Below are 24,944 nucleotides of genomic sequence, written 5' to 3' on the forward strand. Positions count from 1 at the left end.
ATGTGTGATAAATCAAACGGTCACGGTATGGCCGACGGTAGTGTTGGTGGTCGCAATATAACAATCGAAGCTGGTACGAATAATGGCGGAACGTCGGCGGAATCGGTCAGAAGTCTCACCGAATCGCCCGGCCCTGGCGGCCAACGTTTGGGGCAGAATGACATCGTACAGCAGCAGTTTACACGCTTTGCAGATTATTTCGTAATCTGCGGATTGGATCTGGATTCCGGGCTGGAGCCGGATTTATTTGCAGGTAAGATTGATTCATTGTTTTGTAGGGGGTAAGGGCACTTTTCAGGTTTCAAGAAAATATTTAAAGCAAGTGTTCGTTGATACACTCAGTTCCAATGTTAGCTGATCAAAAAGCGAGGATTCCGAGGACTCCGAGCGGAGATTCAAAAGTTTAAGAGCGATCATCTCAAAACCGATTTTCAAAGTTGACAACCATTGGAACTATCAAGAAGTCCAAGAGATCAATAAAATCCTTCGTTTAATGATGATTTGCGGTCCCTATGATGTTCTATGCTGCCGTTAGAAGTGTCACGTTTCATCTGCCCAATGTATCTGAGGCCAAAGAATTGTTTTTGTGTCAACAAGTTCTTATGAGTTCATCTTGACGTGCTCCGTAGCTCATGCATAACTCTTTCATATCTATTCTATAGTGCAAACTCATTAATTACATGATTTAGCTCTTCGAAACTGTTTATTAAATAGTCACCAATAATAACGCATAAAAATCCCAGTTGTTCTAGTGTTAAAGCATCACAAACCAGCATGAGAGTTCCATCGTTATATATTATTTAATTGGAGGTCTATAGTCTTCAAACCATCTGCGAAGATTATAAGCCCAAGTGCAGCGACTACCGTTGAGTCAATGTCCCACATTCTACGTCCCGGACGATATCAATTGTTGTCAATTAATATCAATTGACTCCCGTCCCGTTGTAACCCTGAAGCAGTACGTGCCCGCAGAAAGGAAACGAAAAAAGCCTCCATAAGCAGCGTGTTGTCGGTGGTTCTTGTTGAACCCCTTTTCAAACCGCATTAAGCAGATCGTCAACTAGACAAACAACGGCGCGAGCAGGAAACTTTACACAAATTAAGTCAATTGAAGTGAATATGCAGTCTCTTCTGCATTTTTGCATTTGTTTCCGTGCATTGGTGGTTCGTGTCGGCTTTGTTTTATGCACACGCAGTGTTTTCGATCGAATTTCACGCGCCAAATCCCGTGGCGGTGATTTGACCCATGCGCTAAATTAATATGCTAATTCATTGTTTTTGTAGCTGCGTATTTTCTAGGTCCCTGATGGGTGATAGTGGCACACAACGCCGCCACATTTGACGCGATATTGATAGGTGTCTTCCTTTTCATACGCGCTATCATTGCACACGGGCTTCCGGTATTTGACACGTGCGTGGTGTACTCTGGCAAGGTTGTTGTTGTTTTGAATATCACTGCTCTGCTGCGTGTGGAAACGAGCCTCAATTAATGCTGAGTCGGTAGTAGTTGCGGGGTTTTCAATCATTTAAATGAGGAAGAGGTTTTGATTCTTTTTCAAATGAGTCTTGGTTTTCTTGTCTGCTCCTTGTGGAAAAATTTAATTTAATAAGAAAGTTCACATGAATTACCTTTCTGGCGAAATTTCTCCATCGAACTAGTGCGTCACTCCAAAATTTTCATCGCATCGGTAGTGAAAATACGCAAATGGGTACCGAGCGTTACCGATTTCGGTATTGACGTGCGCAAGAAACCCCTCCTTAGGCGGGTGGTTTAATAAAAGAGCGCTTGCTGGTGGGAACTGCGGTGCGGACCAACTATTATTGACCAACAGTGTGAACAGACAAATGACCTCCGGGGAATGTTGTGGCGCTCCCCACAACACTTACTTTGCCGCATGGTGTATGGTATGGTGCGCATTTATTTGGTAGAACACGGTAAGAGGTGCCGTTGGATCGCCGTTGGCTTCTCATCTTGCGGGCGCCTTCAAGTTTGAAGTTAATTCTTCAATTGCGCTCTCGGACATGTATGTCGTGCGGTTTCTGTGGGTGTGTGTGTGTGTGTGCGGCTATTGAACTCGTGTGAGATGCTGAAATAATGCCGTTGGGTACGCGGGTTTCGTGGCGGATGCACGACAGCGACTGGTTGGGGTAGGGGTACAATAAGTCTTGGAAAATGGTGGCATGTGTGGGAAGAGTTAAATAAGTCGCACGTATCTGTTCAACTCTCGACCTTCCGTTACCGAGAGGATTTAATAATGTACGCAATAGAAATCTTATTCCACTATTTGTAGTCTTAGTATTTACTACAAAACACCAAACAAAACAGTCTGAAATGAGACTGGGGAACTGTAAATGTTTTGTTTTTATTTGTCTTTTTGTCACAGCATGAAACATATTCACGGTTCACTTGCGCTGTATCATGACGACTGCATTGTAATGCCCCTTCTGTGGTATTTGGCATTAAGAATTCTCTGATTGTTGATGTTGGTGGCACCGATTGGGTTGGTGGCACCTGCAAGTATTCATTTATGCAAAACCGCGAACATATTCTGCTACCGAACGTTATGCTCGACGCATAAAACCGTCGTGCTCAGCATTGCAACAGCACCGTATGTGCAAACCGAGGGAAGGCAATGTTGCAACTTTCTGTAATGGGGTTTGCCACATGTGACACAATTCTGGTTTTTAATAAATTTTCCTTTATTCTACAGCTTATCTCCTTTAGAAATTACTTCATAAACTTATATATTATCTTATTTTTCAATAAGAGAACATATCTGTTTAATTGTGTCTTATCGTGTTTAAACGTATAAAATGCGTAATACAATTTAAAGTGCACCTGTTTTTGGAATTATAAACAAAAACTTGGAGTTATGCAAATTATGATTGTTTAAGATACTTTCGGCATTTTATGAAGAAATTATTACACAATCAGACTAATTTAAATTTTTGTGAGAAAAACGAATAATGTTTTCTTTTTTCGAAGCGTATCTAAGTTTGAAATTTGTTCGTTATAAGCAGACGGATAGTTAAGGTATCTGGTGATCGATGCCAAGCAATTATTTCGTTTTAGATCGTTAAGTCTTTAAATATTGATGGTGGATATTGATATATGACAGCTTAGTTTTTTTTAAAGCCTTATAAGCTAAGGTGGCTACATTCGCTTTTTTGATAGCTTAGTGAGTTTATCGTCTAAATTTCGATATTGTAGAGACGAATGCAGCTTAATGGCTTAAAGTCTCTCTAATCAATAACAACAACATCTAAAATTCATGCCAATAAAACGTAAATAGCAGTAACCCTTGATAATCCCTTCTGATACTTTGATGTTTTTAAAATCACAGACAGTCCCCGAGATTCGCCGTTCCTCTTATACGCGGTTTCGGAGATACGCGATTCGTGGAAATTTGACAGCAGAGTTGTTTATAGCACAAAATCTAAGCAAAAAGGTAAAAAATTGATCGATAAAACCTTCCTTTGTCATATGAAACATTAATGTTTAATTTATGTTATAGTATTCTTTCGAAAAGTCGTCTGATTTGATGAATAAATAATAGCAGAGTAGGAAGTCGGCTTTGTAACTTTGAAGTATAAACGATATTGCACCAGGATTCGATGTACTTGGATCTTTCCCGGGTTATAAAGGTCCGCTATAATGACGTATTTCGGGAATTGCCTGTAGTTCGTATTTTAAACACTCCTTCTGCTTCCATATTGTGTGTCGTTCGTTATGATTTTCTTTTAATTTAAGTTTTAATCTCGAAAAAAAAAAATTTTAAGAAAACTGCAAGTATTCCCAGAGTTTATCTTTTATCGGTACCTCTTATAAGAATATTCGGAGATGCAAGGTTTCTGAAATTTTACATACAAAATTAAAAAAAAATTTTTACAAAACTTTATTTATAACACAAAATTCATGCATAAGAGTGAAAAAAAAAATTAATAATGCCTTCTAATTCGATACAATACATTTGTTTTAATTTTTGCTAATGTTTCCTACCAAAAAGTCGCTCAAAATGATGAATGTGTTACGCGCAACGGGAGATATCCACTTTTTTCACTGTTTTATTTTGCAAATATAAACGATTTCAGTCCCAGATTCGCCTTATGCGGATCTCTCTTCGATGATGACCGTCCGCTATAAAAGAGTATCACGGGGATTGCCTGTACTTATGATAGGCACTGTATCATATTTAAAATCATTAAACCACACCGGTACGATAAATGATCTACCATTCGTCACTGCTTGACGGCACTGTTCGTTATCAGGACGCTTTCGCCCTCCCCCCCCCCCCCAACCCAAAAGTGAAATCAAGCGATGGCACGCGAGTTTCGTTGTTGTTGCTGTACCACCATGAGTCACTTGAAGTGCAGTGACATAAATGTTGAATTGATATGTGAGCTCTCGGGACGATTAAGTCTGGCAGTGTAAGAGCTGTTCCACCAGCGGCGCAGCAAATGGTTTCGTCGATATATCGTGGAAAGTGATGGACATATTTTGACGTAACGAATGCAGACATAAACGCCAGCAACACAACACAAACATGTCACATTCACCGTGATGCACCAGAGATAGTGATAAACCGTTCGTCTGACATTAATGATGTTCAATCAAACACAAGCAATCTTTATAGTAGCGGTGAGTTTACCGAACCCAGAGCCTAGAGATTCGAGCTAAATGGCTTGATTATTTCACATTGGGAAAAGGCATTATTATCATAATATAAACAGACTTTATGATGTGCCGCTTTGCCGGCACAGTGTTGGATAAATGTCTAAACCATCCGTATTAGTCACAACGGTGACGGCTCTATTCTGCAAATGAATCTATTTACTTTTGCACATACATGTATGAGTTTAAAACAAGCTTCACCCTTAAAGTGCGGAAGTCACAATAAGTAGACGCTTGTTGGACAACCCAGCCAGAAGAAACAGGCAGCCCAGACCGTCTATTGTCGTTATGACGTCGTCGTCCAACGTTTGTGGGCCCAAGACATCAGACCCAACGGCGCCCGGTCGCTGTCCGCCGGCTGACTCAACCGTGACGACAGCGGGAAAAATGACTTCCAGACACTCCGGAACACGACTTCCGCAAGAAGCGCCCGGGTGCCAAGTATCGATTTTCCATTCTCCCGTGCGTGCTGTTGCAAGTGGTCGCCCGAGTACGGGAGAAACTGGGAATTTTCGCGGCATCTTTGTCTATTTCCCAACGATAAAGTGCAACTTTTCTCGAAAGCTCTTTTAAGACACGAGGGACATTTAGGGATTTTGGTGGGGCAACGTTTGTTTTTTGATAAATCGTCCCAGACGATCGTTCTGATTTGCGATACATTAAGTTGTTTGCCGATATTGTTTCTTTACCTTTAGACATCACTCCACCCGGCACGTTCGTGGAGCGAACTATTCTTCCAGTTATTGTTTTGGAGGAGAAAGAAACGGAACAAGTTGCAAACGGACAAGAGCGACTCACGGGAGTATATGAGAATCAGAATCTGTTACAAGATGTGTGGCAATCAGGAACGGATTGCGATGTGCCGAAACTCCTTCCCTTGTATGGTGTCTAACATCACGGATGGAGTTGACCCCGGGAGCGCTCATAAATTCTTACCCTGGGTAATTTGATTGACCAACTACATATTTGTCCGCCGGGAAATCTGGCTAGAAACATAGAATGAAGGCACCGAACCTCACGTCCGTATGTTTACATTTGCCTCCCGACATGCTTCCGGGTGTGTTACGCAAGTGCCGTCCAACGCATACATTATGCAGCGTTTCGTCCGGTGAGAGGACCACGGATCTTCCCCCGGGAGGTGTACACAACCATTGGCGCAGTTTATCGTTTTCACCGCCACACCCCGCACAGGAATGCTGGTCCGTTCACTTGCCTGCGATTGGATGCTCGCGGATGTTTGTGTACTTTGGGACGGGAAATCCCAAAATAATCTTGCTCTCAAATGTACCACGGGCGGGGACGCTTGTTACTTAAGACGTGTCGCGTCAAGTAACGACTAGAACCCAGTGCACGCCTTGGACGAACGCATCATTCAACTCGTTGCTGGATTTGTCCTCGCCACTGCCCGGCACAGTCTCAAGGCGAAGTGCGAAACATCGGTCGGTTTGCACATCTCCCCCCCTAAAGCTACGCGCCGAACCGATTCCGTCGTATGGGGCAATGTGATATTGGTGCACAAATTTCAACCCTTGCCGACGACCGCATGGAGCAGCAGCAGCAGCAGCATCGGCGTGTTGTTGGAGGCTCATAAAAATTGAACAGTTTTTCGGTGTTGGGCAGCGGCAAACGTTGATGTAAGAGTGGTTACGATCGGTGATGGATGCGTGTTGAGCAAATGTTGAGAAATCAGAAACATCTTGGCACAGATGATGGTGCAGCAGAGGGAATTACCTCCGTTCGTGAAAGTACCCGGCTGTGTACGTCACGGCAAAAGGGCAGTCGGCTGCACCGAGCTACCGGTGGAATGGAATGCGATGCAGTGTAATGTTTGGTCGAGTGGTATCGTTTTATTAGTTTGCAATCTGCCACCGTTATTGTAACGAAGAGTCACGTTGATTGATTCTGCCCGTTCGGCCATGTAAGGTCCTGTTATCGGTGTTGATTATTGAGTTATTGAATTATCTAAGGTGCCGATTATGTAAGCACATTATATGTCCAGCTAAGCTGCTTCTTTTGACTGTGTTTGTGGTTTACCAATGTAAACTTAATCGTGATAAATTTTAATGTTTTCCAATAGATTTCCCAGTCTTGTACAGCGATCTACTTGATCATCTTTGATCAGAGATATCTATCATAATAGCTGAGTAGCCAGACAGGGTATTACACTACTTCGTAGTTACTTAATTATTTTAGATTGTCTAGACGAGAAGTTTTGATGTATTTTTTATTCTTTCAAGAATTCCTTAGTCAAAAATATGGTGTCACGGTACCTACGGTGTATTAGACTTAAAGGTGAAGTACCAAAATATGAGACTGTCCTATATCTGAGGTGTAAGTAAGAAGAGTTAGAATAACGTCTAATAAAGCATACTAGTGTGCACTTTGTCTCTTTGGTACTTTTTTACTTCTTTTTCTTTATCAAGAACCTTAAGATGTTGACACTTGCGAATTCTGGCTACTTTTGACTTTATTTTCTCATCTGCTGAATAGTCAGTCCTGCGTACGGGGTATTGGTACGAATGGGATTTTAGACCGGGTGCCTCTTTCAAATACACCACCGGGCTGCTCCAATACGTTGTCATAGCTTGTAATTTATGAGAAATGATTTAAAAAGTATATTTTTAACAAATTCTTTAGTATATCTATACTCATCATTTTTTATATACCTCGGACGGAAGTGCTCTACGATCGAACCGATCGAACAAGACATGCATCGAAAGCAAAATCACACATTTCTATGGACTTGCTTCGTCAGATGTATCAGACTGCACATGGAACGTGCCATACAAACACGACATCGAACAAGAACGTTTGATTGTGTCTGATATGTCTTTAAGCCTTTAAGCTGTGTATACCTTGGCAAACAACACAGTCGTAGTTTGTTTTGATTTTGGTCGACTATCGATTGTTAATAGAGCACCCTTCGAATAGTGTCGTATTCGTCTAGTATTCCCGGTCACTGAATAGGCAATCAGTAAGAGGTTAAACTTCATTAAAATAACGTCTCTAAAAATATTGATGAATCTTGTGTTATTTGTTTGACGTTATTCGCTCTCGTAGCTGTATAGTTACAGTCATTGCCGCTAAATAATGTCTACTAGCTATCAATGTTTGACAGTGGGCATCAATTTTTGTCCCGGAGTTGCCAATTTTACGTACAGTCAAACATTTTACGGTACAGTCAAACAGTCTTGCCGTTTTTTTTTATCAATTTAGCAGGTGAGATTCGCTTACGCCGAATTAAAACATAACATCAAAATTGATTGTTTTTCATGTTGCATGTACGTGGAGTGCTTGAGACAACTTTAGGCAAAAGTTGGTGACTACGAGACAAAAGTTCATGCGTTAGAGACAAAATTTAGCGGCAACGACTGTAATGCTAAGTTTGAAACAAAGGAGCGGAAAATATTTCACCGTTGGTTTTTTAATTAAACTATTTAAAAACAATATAGTTGAAATGTAAAGTAAAGGTATAAAAATTTAATATTTATGAGAATAAATATCATCATCTTCTATATCTTATTCACATCTCCTATACCTTATTTATCAAAGCAATTCATTAATTTAATTCACTATAAATATGATTGCATAAAAGAAATTCGATACTAAAAATTGTACCGCATTTACCTCACTAGTGGCTATTTAAATCTAATGAAGGGACACCTGGTGCCCGCTGCTCCTGCCTGGCTGGCTGGCTACTGCGCATGCCATCCAGCCAGGGTTAGCATCGAGCTGTGCTTTTTGCATTATTTTCCATTTGTTCGCAAAGCTATCGGCTGCCCCTCCCCTCTGAATAAGAGTCTTTACGGTAACGACCTTGAAATATTAACGCTTTACCACCTCAGCTTGGGAACCGTCCTTTGACCAAACTCCGCGTTTTGCCATTCGGAGTTTCGATTTCACTTTTACCTTCAGCGTGCCCACCGCCACTGCTTCCAGTGCAACTTTCACTGAACTTGCACGACCGTGCATGCATCCCTCTCCCGTTGGGCGATTCAACGGTGGACACCGTTTACAGTGTGCAGTGCAATTGATGCACCACGCTTCGCATTTGCACTTGGCTTAGCTGAATTCAGCATTATTTTCACTCCGCCGGCTTGCAGCTGAGTTTGTGTGCGTCTGTTTGCGGGGCAATTGCACCGGTGCGATGGGTCGTGCACCTGGTCGCAATTTTAACAAGCCACCCACTCCCACTCCACCTGATGTTCAACCTTTCGTTCCATCGGTTGGGCACTGTAAATGGTTTTAAAGCTTCGAATTCTTCGCAGCTTTCTTACGTGTGTGCGCGCGCGTTTTTTTTTATCGTCCACCGTTCCCGTGGTTGTACAATATGCATTTCCCGTGCAGGAAAAGGGAAGCAGGGTCGCAGTTTCGTGCAGGAAAACGCATAAGCATCAGCTCATGTTCACAACACCACTATGTGTTCTTATTGTGCTCATGCATCGGGGCCTCTATGGGAAGCAAAACCGAAAGCTTTACCGTTTTTTTTTTTTCGTTCGAAGAGATGCAAAACAACGACAAAATTATGCCTTTTTGCTGCCCAATCATAGCTGAGATTTGAAGAGACCTCTTTTTTTTAATAATATGGGACGTTAATATGGATAATGGGCACGTACGTGTAGCTGCATTTTTTAAACCAGCATTTCCTTCGCCTATCTGAGGTGTGTGTGGTCAGGGCGCGGCAAGCAAAGCCTTTTTTTCACAATTTTGCAATAGCTGCAATGAATCTCGTCTACTGTGGCCCGTTCGCTTTGTGCCAGGAGAAAGTTGAAGCTAATGAACTTCCGCACGGTTCAATTGCATCCGATATGGACAGTTTGTATTTAGCCGATTGCTGGTATCAAATGGGTGTGACAAGTGTAGGATAAGCTGTGTTTTTTTCGCCTTCTTCATTAACACAACATTATCCACCGTCATCGAATTATGTATGGATACCGGCGCACGGTGAAGATCACGTGACTGTCGCTGCTCCCATAAGATGGTTTCCATTTTTTTCTCTCCTTTCTCTCTATCACGTATAAAATTCGCACACTATTTTCACCCAATTCCCACCGAGTGTGTGGTGAGTGGTTTGGCTGCCGTTCGGTTTGGTGACCGATGTGACCGACTTTTGCAAGGTAGGAAAATTCACATGTCTGCTCCCGATGGGCAGCGGAACGTTAATACGCAGAAGGTTTGATGATTGAGGGAGAAAGGCAAAATACACCCGCTACTCCCCCGCCATTGCGGAATTTGTAACCCCGAAGCAAATAGGAACTGGAACTTCGATTTCGCCCAAAACGCTTCGGGTGATGTTGAAGCTTTGTGTTTGGCACGCTTTGAAGCAGTTTCTGTTTTTCTTTTCACCTCAAGTGCATTTGGCTGTTAGTCATACTGATGCGCTCATCTGTGAGTGAACAAATATCCCATTCCGTTTTGGTCACTTATCTATCTCTCACTTCAGTTGATTTTTTTCATCGATTGTGGTTTTATTTTCTTGATTTTCAACCCCCAAACGCCCACAATAGTGATGCTGTCATCGTCAACCGCTCGGAAGAGAATTGGCACACTGCTACTTGGGTGTAAAACTATTAACTGCTGCTTTGAGGTGTGATTTATGACGTTTGATTTCCCCAGTACGTGACCGTGTGGTGGCTTTGTCGATGGCCTTTGTAAGGCTTTCCATTTCTTGTACTGTTTCTATGTCCATATTCTGCGGCTGTTACGTTGGTCGGAGTAGTTGTGTCGCTTCTAGTAGGTGTTTGACAATGTAATAATGTGACACAGCTTGGGATACTTTGGTAGTTTCATACTTTGAATAAAACTCCTGCGTTGTTGTCTTCTTCTAAGGTGGATTTTTTTTCCTCTCAAGATAACGCTCATTATACCATAATCAGGGTTGACATTCCCTGGTAGAAGTAGAATTTTAAGTTTGTTGTTATCTCTTTTACTGTTCTTTGCTCTCCTACTTCACATGTTTGTTTCCCTCATTTGCAAGTTTAATCGAAGTCTGTTCATGTTTTTAAGTCTATTCTGACAGTTCTCAGTTCAGTCTGTAGTTCTGACATTCTGTTTTCCACATATGTTGTGTAAGTTTTAGATTGTTTAACTCTGGTTATATATTGTTTCTGTTCTTTTTATCTTTTTGATATCTGTTTGTTTGAACTCGCTTACTATAAGTATCGCTTACTATAGTCTTTTTCCACAATGCTACAGATTTTTTTATTATCTTTTATTTTTATGTTGATTCTATTCTTCTATTATGTTTTTTTTTAATTTGTTTAGATTAGATTTACAACCTTTTTTCAGATAGTGTTTTCACTTTTATTGATTCTTTTTCGTAACATTTTTGTTATGTGCTTTTCGATTTTTTCTTTATGTTATTTTGTTTACATCAGTTGTCTGATTTATCTGTTTTTTTCCCATTTTGCTAGTCTAATCTTATGTAAATTAGATGGTGTTGTATGATAAGTTGTCTGATATCGCTTTTTATTACTGCTTTTATTAGGATCTAAACTGTTGCAATTGTACATACTTCAACAAAGATATTTACTCATCAGGCGCTACAGCCACTTCGCGGTCTTGGCCTCCAGTGCCGTGGTCCGCCAATCAAATCCATCGATAAAGATACTTAAAGGAATTACAGTTATCCATTGTAGAATGTCGTCATTTACATAATTTTATATAGAACTTGTGTTATTTTCCCTTCCGTGAGCACGACCGGTTCGTTTAGATTTGTATGCTATGCGTTAAAAAATATATAACAGTCCCATTATATCAGTTTTGTTTTTAAAACATCGAAATGGAAGAAGGACAAGTTGTACAAATCCACTAACATCGCCTTCGATAATCAAACGAATCATACGACAAAAAATAGTCAGACGTATGTACCAACATTCTCCTTAATCGATTGCTGTCTACATCTCGAATAATCTTGGACCCAGCTTTGTAAACAAAATTGGAAACCCCTTATCATTTATTACGAAATACAAAGGAAGCACCAAATTGGTATCAAATTTAAAATCGGCCATTATTAACTTTGACAGCATACACATCGTTTGTTTATAATTTAAAAAAACCTGTTTGTAAAGTATGTAACATTTTATAATTGTATAAAAGCTTACCAACACTCCAAATACACACACATAACTCCAAAAGGTTGTCTCAACCCAGAAGTATTTTTAATCAACTAATGTATCAAACGGTCGGCCAGCTGTTGAAGACACCAATAAAAAGTTCTACCATGAGTAGCATTTTGCTCTAATAAATTGATCAAGGCTTCCGAACCAAGTTCGTCAACCCTCACGGTTGTGGCTTTGTACCGAAGGATCCATTTCATGTCAAGAACCAATATTGCGTCGCCGTCCATGACTTTTTGGAGGTCGGCAGTATGTGAGCCTTGAAACAAAAAAAAAAAAAACAAAAATGGAGGAAACAAACAAGTTTGCTCCTGCTGGTGAATCACCCCACTAAAACGGTAAAAGAGTGTATCAATAATTCATAGCAAAGTCATGATCTCGATGACTTGGGTAATTATGTAAGTTTTACGCGATCAAACGCAAAGGACTTGACGGAAACTACATGACATTCTATTCGTTGCGTAAATTTTCTTTACCGGGTGAAACAATTACACTGTTGAAAGACGATAAATGTAGCTTGTTGATGCGAAAGCAGCTAATCACTATTAGTGATTGGCAACGCAAACCGGCGGTACTTCCTTTAAATGCAAAATTGGAAGATAACAAACGCTTTGAACTGCGTGCGAGGAAGCTTAAAGCACCGGCTCGACTGGGGTTGCCGTACTGGTGTGTACCACTCTTGACTAGACCACGCTAATAACTAAGGCTTTTTTTTTGCACTAAGGGAATGGTTAGCCATTTTCCCATCGGTGTGTGTGTGTTGGTTATTAATTACCATTAGCTTTAATGTGCAAGCATTGACGGACGGTGTTGGGTCTTGGGCGGAAATGTGGCTCTCAGTACATTCGAATCTAAACCCAACGGGTGCATTCGTCCATAACCACCGTCTTCTGCCCGTAGTGAGGTAGTGCGGACAGCAAATAGTATGCTGAAACACGAAGCCCATCGGTGCAGCGGTAGGGAATGGGAGAGGGCAAAAATAGTCCACGCTTGACTGGCCACCTTCGAAAGTGAAATCGGAAGTATTTTTCCTGCTCTGAACCATAGGTTTCCTCTTGCTGCTTCCAGTAGCTAGTTGTTGTTTTTTTTTAATTTTGTCTTGCATTAATTAACTATGGAAGGAAGTAAGTCGATCGTTCAAAAAACTACCAACCATCATCGGGGGGTTTGTTTTCCCACTCGAGTAAATCGTGAAATAGAAACAAACATTGTTCGGTACTAAAAATCGTAGAAAACCAACCCATTCAACTGAGCGCACTGTGTTGGGTTGTTTTTGTTTTTCGTTCAACACTTTCCTCCTCAACAATAACCCACGAAAAGCGGAGTTGATCATAAAACATTATCGTCCGTATTGTTTTCGACCGTAATGAGCCGGTGCTAATTTAATCATCGGTAGCATCATCCGTACCTTTCGACGATGGGCCCACGACGTACCTAAGCAAGACCTGTTGCGTTCGATTCGTTGGGGAAGGGTTTTACCCTTACGATCATCCTTTTATAGAACGAAGGATAATAAAATTAGAAGAAAGTTGAGCGAAACAACTGGGCCGGCAAGCGAGCGGTTTAAGGAGTGATCATAATTTTATTAAACCGATAATTCTCTTGGTGCTTCATCTCATCCGAATGTCCTGTTCGAATTATTGCAGCGGAATGCTTTGTTCGATGTTGCTTTTTCCCATAAAGCAAAATTTCTGTCTCTGATAAGCAACCAGCTGATTGTAGCACCATGTACGTCAGACAGGCAATTGCCGTCAGCATCATTGCGGCTCGAAGTTCGCCTGGCCGGACATTATCGTTCCAGTGCTTCGTGTTAAATTGTTTTGGTTTGATAATGGCATCTGTTTTGTTTTATTATGCTTCGTTGTTTTCGTCGCTGTCCACTATTTACAGTGCGTCAAATAGAAAGGTGGACCAATAGGGGCATTTTGTTTTTAATGCACAGTTATTCGCGATTTTCCTTTAACAAAGTTATCATCACATTTTCGAGACATGCATTTACATAAAGAAGACAAGCAATCAGACTCCAATTAGACACAAAGTGAGGATTTCACCAGACTAAACGAAAAAATGGACTCTATTCTGGCTTTTCTGAAGTGCGTAAAGAAGAGTCATTCATGTGAGTCTTTAGTGAGGATTCATTCGAATCAGGAGTCGACTCTAAAGATTTATGAATCTCCAGAGCAGTGACGGAATGGTGGTTGGGCCAGTTTTTATCAACTGATAATCGAAAAAGGGGGAATTTATGAATGTTTCAATAAGAGAATAATTTTTCCAGTTAAAAGATCAGTTCAGATTCATGAATCTGCATCAAATTCACCCAAAAATATCCTCAAAGTGAGCTCTTTACTCTGTTGACATGTGTTTTATGATAACTCTAAGAAATCCTCATAAATTATTAAAGGATGTGATTTTATGTAACATAATTTCTATTTCTAGTCGATTGTTAGCATTACGTTCTTTGTTTTTCTATAGGGCTTTACATTCAATGTTTCAATCGATGATGGACAGCAAATGTTGTGACTGTAAATTAAATGCCTGAAGTTGTGCTCCACGTTAGTAACATAGTGTTAAGTATTTGTTTATAATAGAAGTTTTATGACACATTTGACACACATAATCAATAGCTTTAACTTCATTGAGGATAATATAATACAGGTAGTGGTGTACTTAATGAATCTTTTGAGAAGGGTCATTTGAATGAATCTTTAGCGAGAAGTCATTCAAATTTGGAATCGACTATCAAAAGTTTAATAGAAATTCAGATCATTGGTCAGATCGTGTCTATAGTCCAGGACGTAAAAATTCAGTATACTATCATAGCAATAATTCAAATTCTTATGTCTGACTTTCCTTGGGGGGATGAACTCTGGTGCTTTATTGTATTTCATATTCGATTATTGATGAGATTAATATTTGTTAGTCAAAATAGCGTAAAATGATGCATTATCATCCGTAGACTTGAAGTTCCATGAATAAGTTGAACATTTTTCAGACGGTTTGGAGTCGTGTTTGATGCACTGTAGATGAATTGCCGACAAGCAAGAAATGCCAAACAGGTGTATTTTTCTTCAAACAATTCTAAAAAAAGGAACAAGTTCATAATGTTCATAATTAAATCGGTAATCAACACTTATTCTCTTATTCTGTGTTGGTAAAACATAAAAAGCGTAATATTGCTAAAGAAGTACAACTACACGCAGGGATTACAGAAAACAATAAATTAAACAAAATTCCGCCAACGTTCTTGATGAGAAGGTATCGAAATCTTTTACACAACCGTTGCTGCTATCCCACACGCTCTCCAGCATGACGATACAAGGCATCATTACGTCAAATAGTAACCAGTTGACCTCATTCAAGTGAAGCATGTCATAAGCCTACCGTTTACCGGCTGGATATGTACAGCGTGCCCTCGCACAGCTTAATGCCCCCATGCCGCTCGGATGAGTGGGATGTGCACTAAGCGATTCTAATCACTTTGCCACCTCTCCCCGGTTGGCGAACGCTTCTGCGTGCGTTTGCAACACTTGCCTGCGGATCTGTATATGGTGCAATTTCGTTGGCAATTGTGTCTCCGGCACAGAAGCGTGGCCTGTTGTGCCAGTAGGCTTGCCTGTCGCGTTTCTGCTCCCAACCATATCACACCGACCCATCTTGAATGGCAACGTTTCTTTCCGGAGGATCTTGTCTTCGGTGTATTCCATGGCGGTAGCGGTACCGCTCGGTCAATAGCCCTCTGTTTGGCCTTTTGCCCGAGGGCGGCGAGGCAGCAAAAGCAGTTGAATAAGCAAAGGCAAACTACCGTTTTGGGTGTTTCGAACGAGGCAGCGCAAGTGGTGCACAGTAGCAGGACCCGGTGCATATGTACATAGGTCATGGCGTTGGGAACGCCACGGGTCTATGGCGTATGTGAAGGAGAATACGCACACAAACGATGGCACTCCATTTGAAGAGTTTTTATACGTTTTAGTGCTAGCTTTTACTATTTAATCAGGCCAAGAACTTATCAATTCCATCTGAAGATAAATACATTTTACGTCAGTTCTCGCCACAAACCTCAATAGTTTGAAAAAATTGTATTTTCTATCAACTAATTTGCTTTTATTTTCTTTCCCTTTAAGGTGACAGTCTCCATTGCTCACCGCTAGACAGCGCGTACAAAAGCAAACCGCTCGGCCATTATCCGGAGCACGTCGCGTGGAATCCGTTCGATGCGCACGGCATCTGTATGCTGTCCCTGCCGCAAGGTTTGCGCTTTCGCACCCAAAAGCACAACATCGAGCCGCGGTTCCACGCGTTCGCGACGACGCGCGAGGACGGCAAGCGGTGCTACGGCTTTAGCTTGGTGTTCTACGAGGAAGTGCGCAACCGTCAGATATGTAGCGCCATGCACACGCTCCAGTCGATGTTCATTACGGAAATATCCAGCTCGCAGCAGCCACCGCCGGGTACGCTGAGGCGCGTAAAGGAAAGCCCCGTCAGCCGGTCCCTGCCCAGACACTTTAAAATAGCCGCCCAAGCGCCGGCATCCGCGCTCAGCTACTATGACGTCACGAAGGATAAGCTGTACGTGGCCAAGAGCCTGTCGCTCGTCTGTCAGGTGCCGTACGCGCACGTGGCGGAACTATTTCTGCAGAATCTCTATCGGTAAGCGATCGGTTCGTTAGGAACACATTTAGGGTGGCACCTCCAACGGACGAACGAGGGCGAACGAAATGGATCTATTTGTGTTCTGTCGGTAATCGTAAAAGGTGCAAGGTGTGTCTGTTGTTTGTTCCTTTCCGTGCAGAATTCACAACTATGACGTGTTCAATAATGGTGACTCGTGACTTGAGTATTTAAAGCGGGTATTGTTGACTCTCTATTGCTGTTATATTTAACAGCAGAATACGAACAGGTGCTCTAAAAATAAATAATGCACACGATCAGCAAATCCTCAAGGATTTCTTAATGTAGCAGAATTAATTTCTTTTTTATATCGTGAGTAGCTAAGCATGCTAACTTCCGGTTTGTGAATTCCTTGGAGCTTTTGTCTATATTTGACATTTAATTTATTACACCTATTTTAAGTATTAGCAATCTGTATTTTTCGGCAGTTTTACAACAATTCAGGCAATAGTAAATTTTTAGTGCTAAGTGAATCTGATTCAGTATTATGAATCTAAATGAATGTTTAAATTCAATGAGTAACTCTGAATCTCAATTTTGAAGACTTATGATTTTATTATGAATAGCTTTTGCGGTTCTAATGACTTTACTATGAAGATTCATATGAACGTCTTTACACTGTACATCCATCTAAATAACGCTCTGTGAAAGATAAATTTAATGCAATACTAATAATGTTTATTAATTCTATTTTAGTTGTCTTCCGCGACATCCCGGTTCCCGGCTAAGTCTGGAAAGCTACGTGTACAACATCCTGTACGAGGTGTCGACACCGCCGCCGGGAAAATCGATACGAATATACATACCCCCGGAAGAACCCCACCTACCTCCCATCGCCACCATACTGCAGCGACCGGCGCAGAAAGACGAGCTACCCTTCATGGATTTCCCATTGCGGCTGTTATTTACCTATCTCGGTGTCGAGTGTGTCATCCAGCTGTTCACGTGCGTGCTGCTCGAAAGCCAAGTGTTGCTCCGCTCGTCGGACTATCAAAAGCTAACGATCGTGGCCGAGTGCATCACGTCGCTGCTGTTCCCCTTCCAGTGGCCGCACGTGTACGCCCCAATACTGCCCGCCTCGCTGCACCACTTCCTCGACGCACCGGTCCCGTTCGTGATGGGGCTGCATGCCGACTGTGACAGCAGCGTACGGATCGGCAGCGAGGCGAACCTGTGCTATGTGGACATCGACAAGAAATCGGTACAGCTGCCCGAGGAGCTACCCTCCTTCCCGTACCGGCACGATTTCATCTCGGAAATCACGGCCGTGCTCGATAAGTATGCGGTGCCGCGCGACCGTTCACTCGATCCGCCTAGCATACTCAGCCCAAAGAATCTCCTCAAGGACCATGACATGATGACGGCGAGCTGTACGCTGCCGTCCGGGATGCACGTACGCCGGAAGCATTCGCTGCACGATCTGCTCGACTGGGATCGGCCGAACTCGCCCGATATGCCACTGCCCGCGACAGCCGTACCGGCACGCCCGGACGTTCGGCAAAGGATCGTCGATATTGTGCGACGCAGCGGTGGCGATGAGGTGGACAGCAGTGGGGGACCGAACGAGGTTATGCCGAGTGCCAAGCAGAAGCAGCCGCTCTCGACGCTCGAGCAGTACTATGAAGATCTGAGACTGAACAATGCACTGCGCGAAATATTCCTCAACCGGTTCGTGCAGATGTTTGCTGCGTACGAGCATTTCGTTATACTTCCAAATCAGGTAGGTTCTGGCGGTTTTCGATGCACGGCTTCAACTAGCCGATCGAAGGACACGCATCAAGGTTGTTCACCAATGACTCATTCTAACGCCGTTTTCTCCTCCAACAACAGAGCAAAGATGAATGGTTGACGAACAGAGAGTCGTTACACAACTTCGACAAAGCGTCGTTTCTTTCGGACCAACCCCAGCACCATCGCCCGTTCCTGTCCCGCTTTCTCGAGAGCCAAATGTTTGCCACGCTGATCGATAACAAAATCATGCTCTCGTGGGGTGACGATCTGAACGGATGTCAGCTGGTGGACAGCTTGAACGGCGACATGGAGTACAGTTTGAAGCTGTTCGATTCAAGGATAAAAATTTTACGGTAACTAGTTTCCGGTCCATGTCACGGATGACCTCGTGCTAATTTCTGTCGGTTTTGTTGCGTGTTTTCCATTGCAGTAAACGGTACGGTGGCGAAAGTATGATCCGTACCGCCAACTATGAACCATGTATACTAGCCCGAGAAACGCAAAAGTTGCTGGACAAACGGTTGCAGGCAGTTGACATGGAGGTGGCGCCACCGAGTGAAATCCTGGACAAGCGGCCACCCTATTACCGGAGCTTCCCGCTGCTGGAGAAATCCGTCCTCAACCAAGAATGCGTCTCGAGGTACGAATAGTGCACATACGCTTTTGTTTTTTAGTGTGTGTGTGTGGATGCGTGTGGCCAAACTTCTCCCTTCCGGAATCAGATGCGCGCGAGCGCGCGGTTTATTGAGGCATGGTTTGTTTACTATATTTTATTCTGTCGATGTTGATGGGTGCTGTTTTATGGTTAAAAGGCTTCACGTGGAGGTTTTATAGGAAAGAGCAAAGCCAAACCATTCTGCCGGATGCTACGAGTGAAAATCAAAATCTGAAATCCTATTATATTCCTTAATTTCTGAAAAGCTTTCCAATGGTATCGGTTCTCAAATTACAATGGTGTGATGCTTTCTATTTTTTGGTACTCAATTTTGCAACTTTAATGCGTTTGGTTTGGTTTAAAAAGCTTCTCCGACGTACGAAAGCAGAATGTTCCCAACGACGCGCACAGCAACAGAGAAAACGAAGCCCGTATCAAACCAACGACCCCTCAAGTGTAAATTGTTGTGATATTGCAAATGTTGTTTTAGATGCGTAAAATGGTTTTCCATTTAAGTATGTGCATATGTTTTTATATGATAGTGTTTCGCGTAAGATTTGTTTCGAAATGAACTAGTTTGTTTTAATGCAATAGTTAAGCGTTTTAAAGGTTTGTTTTAAACATGAACGTACGTGAATAGGTTTCGAGACCAATGTTTTTCCAATTCTCTTTTTTAATATTGTCAAATGTTGTGTTCCACATTAATTCTTACCGTAATGTTTAGATACATAAAAAGCAACACGTGTGTTGTGCTAGGATACTCTGAACTCTGCTACTTTTAGAATATTTGTATACGTGATAATTAATTAGCGTATTTTTTACAAATCCTCAAAAATAATTACTCTGCGTGTGATTATGAAGATTATTTTTGGCATAAAGAATACTAGTTTTTTTACAGAATTTTCGTGAAGTTTCTTTAACAGTTCCCTTCAGTATCAAACCACATAATTTCAATTTTGGAATCTTTCGGAATATTTTCCTGTTGCACATTTTTATACTCACTTTACACACTCGAGTGTAATGTAAATGTTATAGTCTTCTAAACCACGTAACAACGAAACATAAAAACAACCACGCAAGCACGCAAATGCTTCTTTTATGCACACGCCGGTCAAGGTACCCGGCCACAACCAAAAGGTGATACGAAACATATCTCCTCCTTTAGCCTGTAACTACCTGTAATTAGTTCATGATTCTCTCTAGAACATGCGTTTGCAGTGACGCGTGATGCATGTACAATGTGACGTGTTTTGCATGCAACTGTACGATTCGTGATTATATTTAGTTTTGTAGATGTGTTGTTACTGCTCTAGAGGACCAGCGGACCACCAGTCCAGATTCTTACATCTTTCTCCTTCAGCAGCAAGTGGTGTTCGTGTCAGTGGTGTCACAGCGAGATGGAAAAGAAAATGAATCACAATGCAATAAAAATCCTTATTATTTCCCTTTTTAACAAACACACCAATCGATGCATCCGCTTTTATTTTTTGTTTAAATGTATTTAAGAACGTTTAGCAGAAGAAAAAACTGTGTCACGGAGTAGCAAAAAAAAAAAAAACAAATAAGAATTACATCCCTGAACCAGTTTTAGTCTGTCGTTTGCTCAGCTTCTCGCTGTACGGAAAAAAAAACATTCCGCAATGAGCTAGTGTTTGTAAATTGTACAGGTAAGGATTTTTATTTTATTCTACTCTCAGTTTGTATTATACAACGTATCTATGTTTATGGCGGTGGTTTGTCTGTACACACTTTTATCTCGCTTCCCCACACTATTACTTTCTGTGTGACATCTTGACTAATGATACAATCTGTTGGCTTATGGTGCATTAATATTTGGGTCATTTTACGATTACACTTCAGCTGCGATCGGTCCGTCCTGATACAATCTCTTTCCTTTCTTTGCACATTTCATTTGCAGAGGCAACAGTTTGCGACGGGTGAAAAATGGCAGCACGAAATGGAAGGTGAAAGAGATTTCCCTCGATGGTGGTGCATCAAATGTGTCTGGGCTGTCGAAAGATGCGGATGGGAATAAATCTAATCGTAACTCGGCCAACCTGTCCGGTGCCGAAATTAGTCCGGCTCTGCTGGCACAAGCGAACTGGACATTCGTTGAAAAACTTTTAAAGGTGAGGTTGGGTTTACGCTTTAAACTTACAAAAACACCTTTTAAAACACTATCTTTTCTCCTTTTTTGTAGGACATCAAGAGCAAAACGAAACGTATGCTGCTGGAAAAAATGGGCACGGAGGCAATAGAGCTGGGTCTTAGTGGGGAAGCGTCAGTTACGGGTGTGGAGGAGAACACAATGATTGCCTCATTGTGCGATCTACTGGAGAAAGTATGGTCACATGGGCTTATCAGCAAGCAGGGTAAATCGGCCCTCTGGACCCACCTGGCAGCGTATCTGGAGATAAAGGATTGTCAAAACCCGGGCAAACATCAGATGGAAAACAGCTATCTCACCCCAGGTATGCTTCTAACTTATTATTTAATGCTCTAGAGAAGATTGTCCGTGTATGTCCAGGTTAGCTCCTACGAGCTGACCATTGTAAGACATGATTTACTAGAAGCAGGAAAGTAGATTCAGTATTAACGAACGGAACGGTCTTATTGTTGAAAGGAATTGTACTTCCGACATTGCATTGTGCTAAGATTTTATGTAATCGTTTATCCCAAAACCATTCATGTCACACTTTCTTCCACACAAATAGCCTTAGCGTGGACTGTCATGCGGAAACGGATGGATTGTACGTTATGGTTACATTAAAATACGCTTCTTTTCGCAGTTGTTGCATGATTTAATAATCTTCTCCATATGGTTTTTCCTAATCTATTCAACACCTTACCTTACTTGCAATTGCTTTTATATTGTTTTTACCTAATTTTCTTTCATTACCATTTCTCCTTTCGTTCGTATTCGGCGCTTTGTTGCTCCCACCTGCAATCTCGAACGACTTTCAATCGACTTGAAACGCAAAAAAAACAACCAAAATTGCATGGATGGGCAATAAAAAGCACGCAGTAACTCCGAAACGCGCTATCGCACTGTGAAGCCACCGAAAAGCGGCGGCACCACGGGTGGCTTTAAGTATCACACTACCATTGCGCACAAAATACGTCGCCTGCAGGGCATCGGGGGTAGCAACAACGGTGGCCGGGTGGCCACGGGTAGCGGCACGCTGTTGTACTCGGCACCATCATCATCGGCGGACACGGTACCAACGTCGCCGGGTCGCTTTACTAACTTTATGTTGTCCGATGTCGTTGCTTCTTTTGTCGGTATGCGTAATGGGTCGGTAGCTAACCTGTTTGCCACGCGCAGTCACTGCGGTGAGTAATGTCCTTGCTGGGTGACGTGCCCGTACGAACTTCCTCTTTCCCGATTGCCAGGCCAGAGAGAGAGGAGGAGGAGGAGAGTGTGCTTGTGTTGTGACTTTGTTGAAGCGTGTCTCTATTCGGTACGGTATCGCTAGGCGTGTATGTATCTAACTGCAAGTGGATTAATACGGTTTAGGTGAAGGAACAAAATCATCCTCACAGGACATTATCCTAAATTATTTTGATCTATTTAGATGAACAATTTAATCCCTTCGCATCCTGAATGAACGCAAATGGTTACATTTTGCACAAGTTGTAGAGATTGCACATGAGAGTATCCTCAATAGTGTTTTGTTTAATAAGATTGGGTTTATTTGTTTTCGTGTGTTTGCCTATTTTATTTTTCCTATTTATTTACTACTACTCTTTGCTGTTTTAATTGCATATTTATTTTTCAGTTGCAGTTTCGTTTTAACTTGGTGTGACAAACAAATGTTATTGTGCAATTCGATAAGATGTACCTTTGATGCACTTCACAGATCTTTCATCTTTAGCCATCGAACCGCAACTTCCACCGCCTTCCCCTACCCGTGGCCGGTCCAAATCTCGGGAACGTAAAAGTCTTGGTCCCGAGCAGTTGCGGCCACTTCCGGAATCGCTAGAATTTGACATCCGGTAGGTAGTGCGTTCGATTACTTATAAAACTGTATACTAAAAGTTGCCTCTTGATCTTTTTTCCCCACAGCAACATTTTAGCGATGACGGACATTAAAACGCACATCGGATACGCCCGAGCCTGGGTACGGTTGGCGCTGGAAAAGAAGGTACTGTCCCGTCACCTGCGAACGTTGCTTTCGGATGCCGCACTGTTGCGCCAGCTCTACAAACGGTCCGCATTCGTACGGTGCGATGACGAGGTGGAACAGTTCCTGTACCATTTGCTTACGCTGAATGCGGTTGATTATTTCTGCTTCACCAACACTTACCCGACAACGAAGCTGCCGTACCGTGTGGTTATATTCCCTTCGAAGAAATCTAGCGCTGCTACGACATCGGCAAACGTTTGGATAGCGATATCGGGCAGCCTGGGTGAAACGCAAATCATCAACGTACCGCGACATTCGCTAGAGTTTGTGTTTCATGTACGATAATTGGCGAAGCTGACAATGTATAAACATCTTGCAATAATGTGCGTTTTTCTTTTGCAGCATAAAACCCTCGGCATCTTAACGTCCTTACGGATTGGGCATGATGATACGGGAATGTCATCGAAGTGGCTGGTAGAGCATGTAGTTATAAGAAACGAAGTTACGGGACATACTTACAAGTGAGTATTGATTTTAATTTTTTGTGGGATAATATACTTTACTTTGGTGGGACCAGTTCAGTAGAAACTCTACTGTGAGTTGTTGAAATCAAAAATGTTCGAAGATGATGAATTGGTGGGACCAGATCGAAATACACTACTATGAGCTGTTGAAATCAGACGACTGGATCTCCATCACTGGAGACTATTGTCGAAACTAATTAAAGAGATTGAGTGGAGCACTGCTCAATATCAATAGAATCTTCATCCAGAATCATGCATCCAGATCACCAACAGACTATCAGACTATCAGAAAACCATTTGTTCCGTTCGATGTCCAATAAGATTAATGAGGTTAATTGTGGACTACGAATTCTTTTCCGATCTTTAACAAACGGATTTATTTGCATTGACGAAAACCAAAAGCTTAATTTAAACATAAACATTTCAGATTTCCATGCGGTCGATGGCTTGGTCGTGGGATCGATGATGGTTCAATAGAAAGGTTGCTGATCGGTCAGCTTGTGCCGCGTACCGTGGACAGCGAAGAGCTGGTAGAGGCGTGCCGGACACCGCCCCGTACCCGTAGCCCCAGCATACAGCGGCCGGAGGTACGCCCGTCCGACATACAGCACATGCTGGGTGATTGCGTGAACGCGATCGTAAAGTGGCATTACCGGCCGAGCAGGGATCGGGACGCCAGCTCACTAACGAACCTGCTGTGCGGTGAGAATGGGCTGGTCAAGTGTCTCGAGCAGGCCTTCCTGTGTGGGTTCCGCTCGTCCCGTCTGTTCGGCCGTAACTTCTACCTTTGGGACTACTTCGTGCGGGTGAAGGAACAGTTCGAGATATGCTTGGTGGAGGAATCGGTGGAAACGGTGCGCGGTGGTGGTGCCACCGGTTCGCCACCGACCAGTGGTTCGAGCCCCGAATCCCCACCGCAGGGTACGAGTCTCGGTGGGAGCCATCATCTGGGTGGCACCGGCAACGGTGGTGGAGGTGGTGGTGGCAATGTTGCTGGTGTCGCTCTCTCGCCCGTCGCGCGGCAGGAACTGTCAGCCGTGTGGCACTGCTACTGTCACCTGATGGACGAGATCAATAACGTAAAGCAAACGTTGGGCAAGGATGGTCGGTTCCAATTGTTTATCTGTTTGAGTTTGAGGTAAAGAAACCAATACAACTAACCAGAACTCGAGTGTGGTTGTGTGGATGAGAGTGTTATTTGTCTCTGCAAATGAGCGAAGTACTTTTGTTTTAAATAATTGCGTCTCTCATGTTTACAGAGAACATCTCCTGCACCGGATGCTGGTGCCGATGGCGTATACACGCGTGACGGCCGAGATGTACGAGGAGCAGAGCTTCATGCGAAAGAAGGGACTGCTGACATTCCTGCGTCAAATATTGGAACCTTTGGACGAGTTTCACATAGTGCTGGAAAACTCAATTACCCAAGGTATCGGATCTCACTGTTAG

At 42.6% G+C, this 24,944-nt stretch overlaps 1 protein-coding gene across 1 annotated transcript; it reads left to right on the plus strand.

The window, feature by feature from the left end:
• Positions 1-24,944, plus strand: LOC128718970 (DENN domain-containing protein 5B). The gene is made up of 13 exons (XM_053812587.1): positions 1-253; positions 15,912-16,437; positions 17,155-18,178; positions 18,289-18,542; positions 18,620-18,829; positions 20,763-20,973; positions 21,045-21,315; positions 21,857-22,177; positions 22,705-22,840; positions 22,911-23,307; positions 23,374-23,492; positions 23,923-24,633; positions 24,755-24,944. The coding sequence occupies exons 1-13, from the start codon at positions 1-3 to the stop codon at positions 24,942-24,944; spliced, it is 4,623 nt and encodes a 1,540-aa protein (XP_053668562.1).

This window comes from Anopheles marshallii, chromosome 2, assembly GCF_943734725.1.
Source record: "Anopheles marshallii chromosome 2, idAnoMarsDA_429_01, whole genome shotgun sequence".
NCBI lineage: Eukaryota > Metazoa > Arthropoda > Insecta > Diptera > Culicidae > Anopheles > Anopheles marshallii.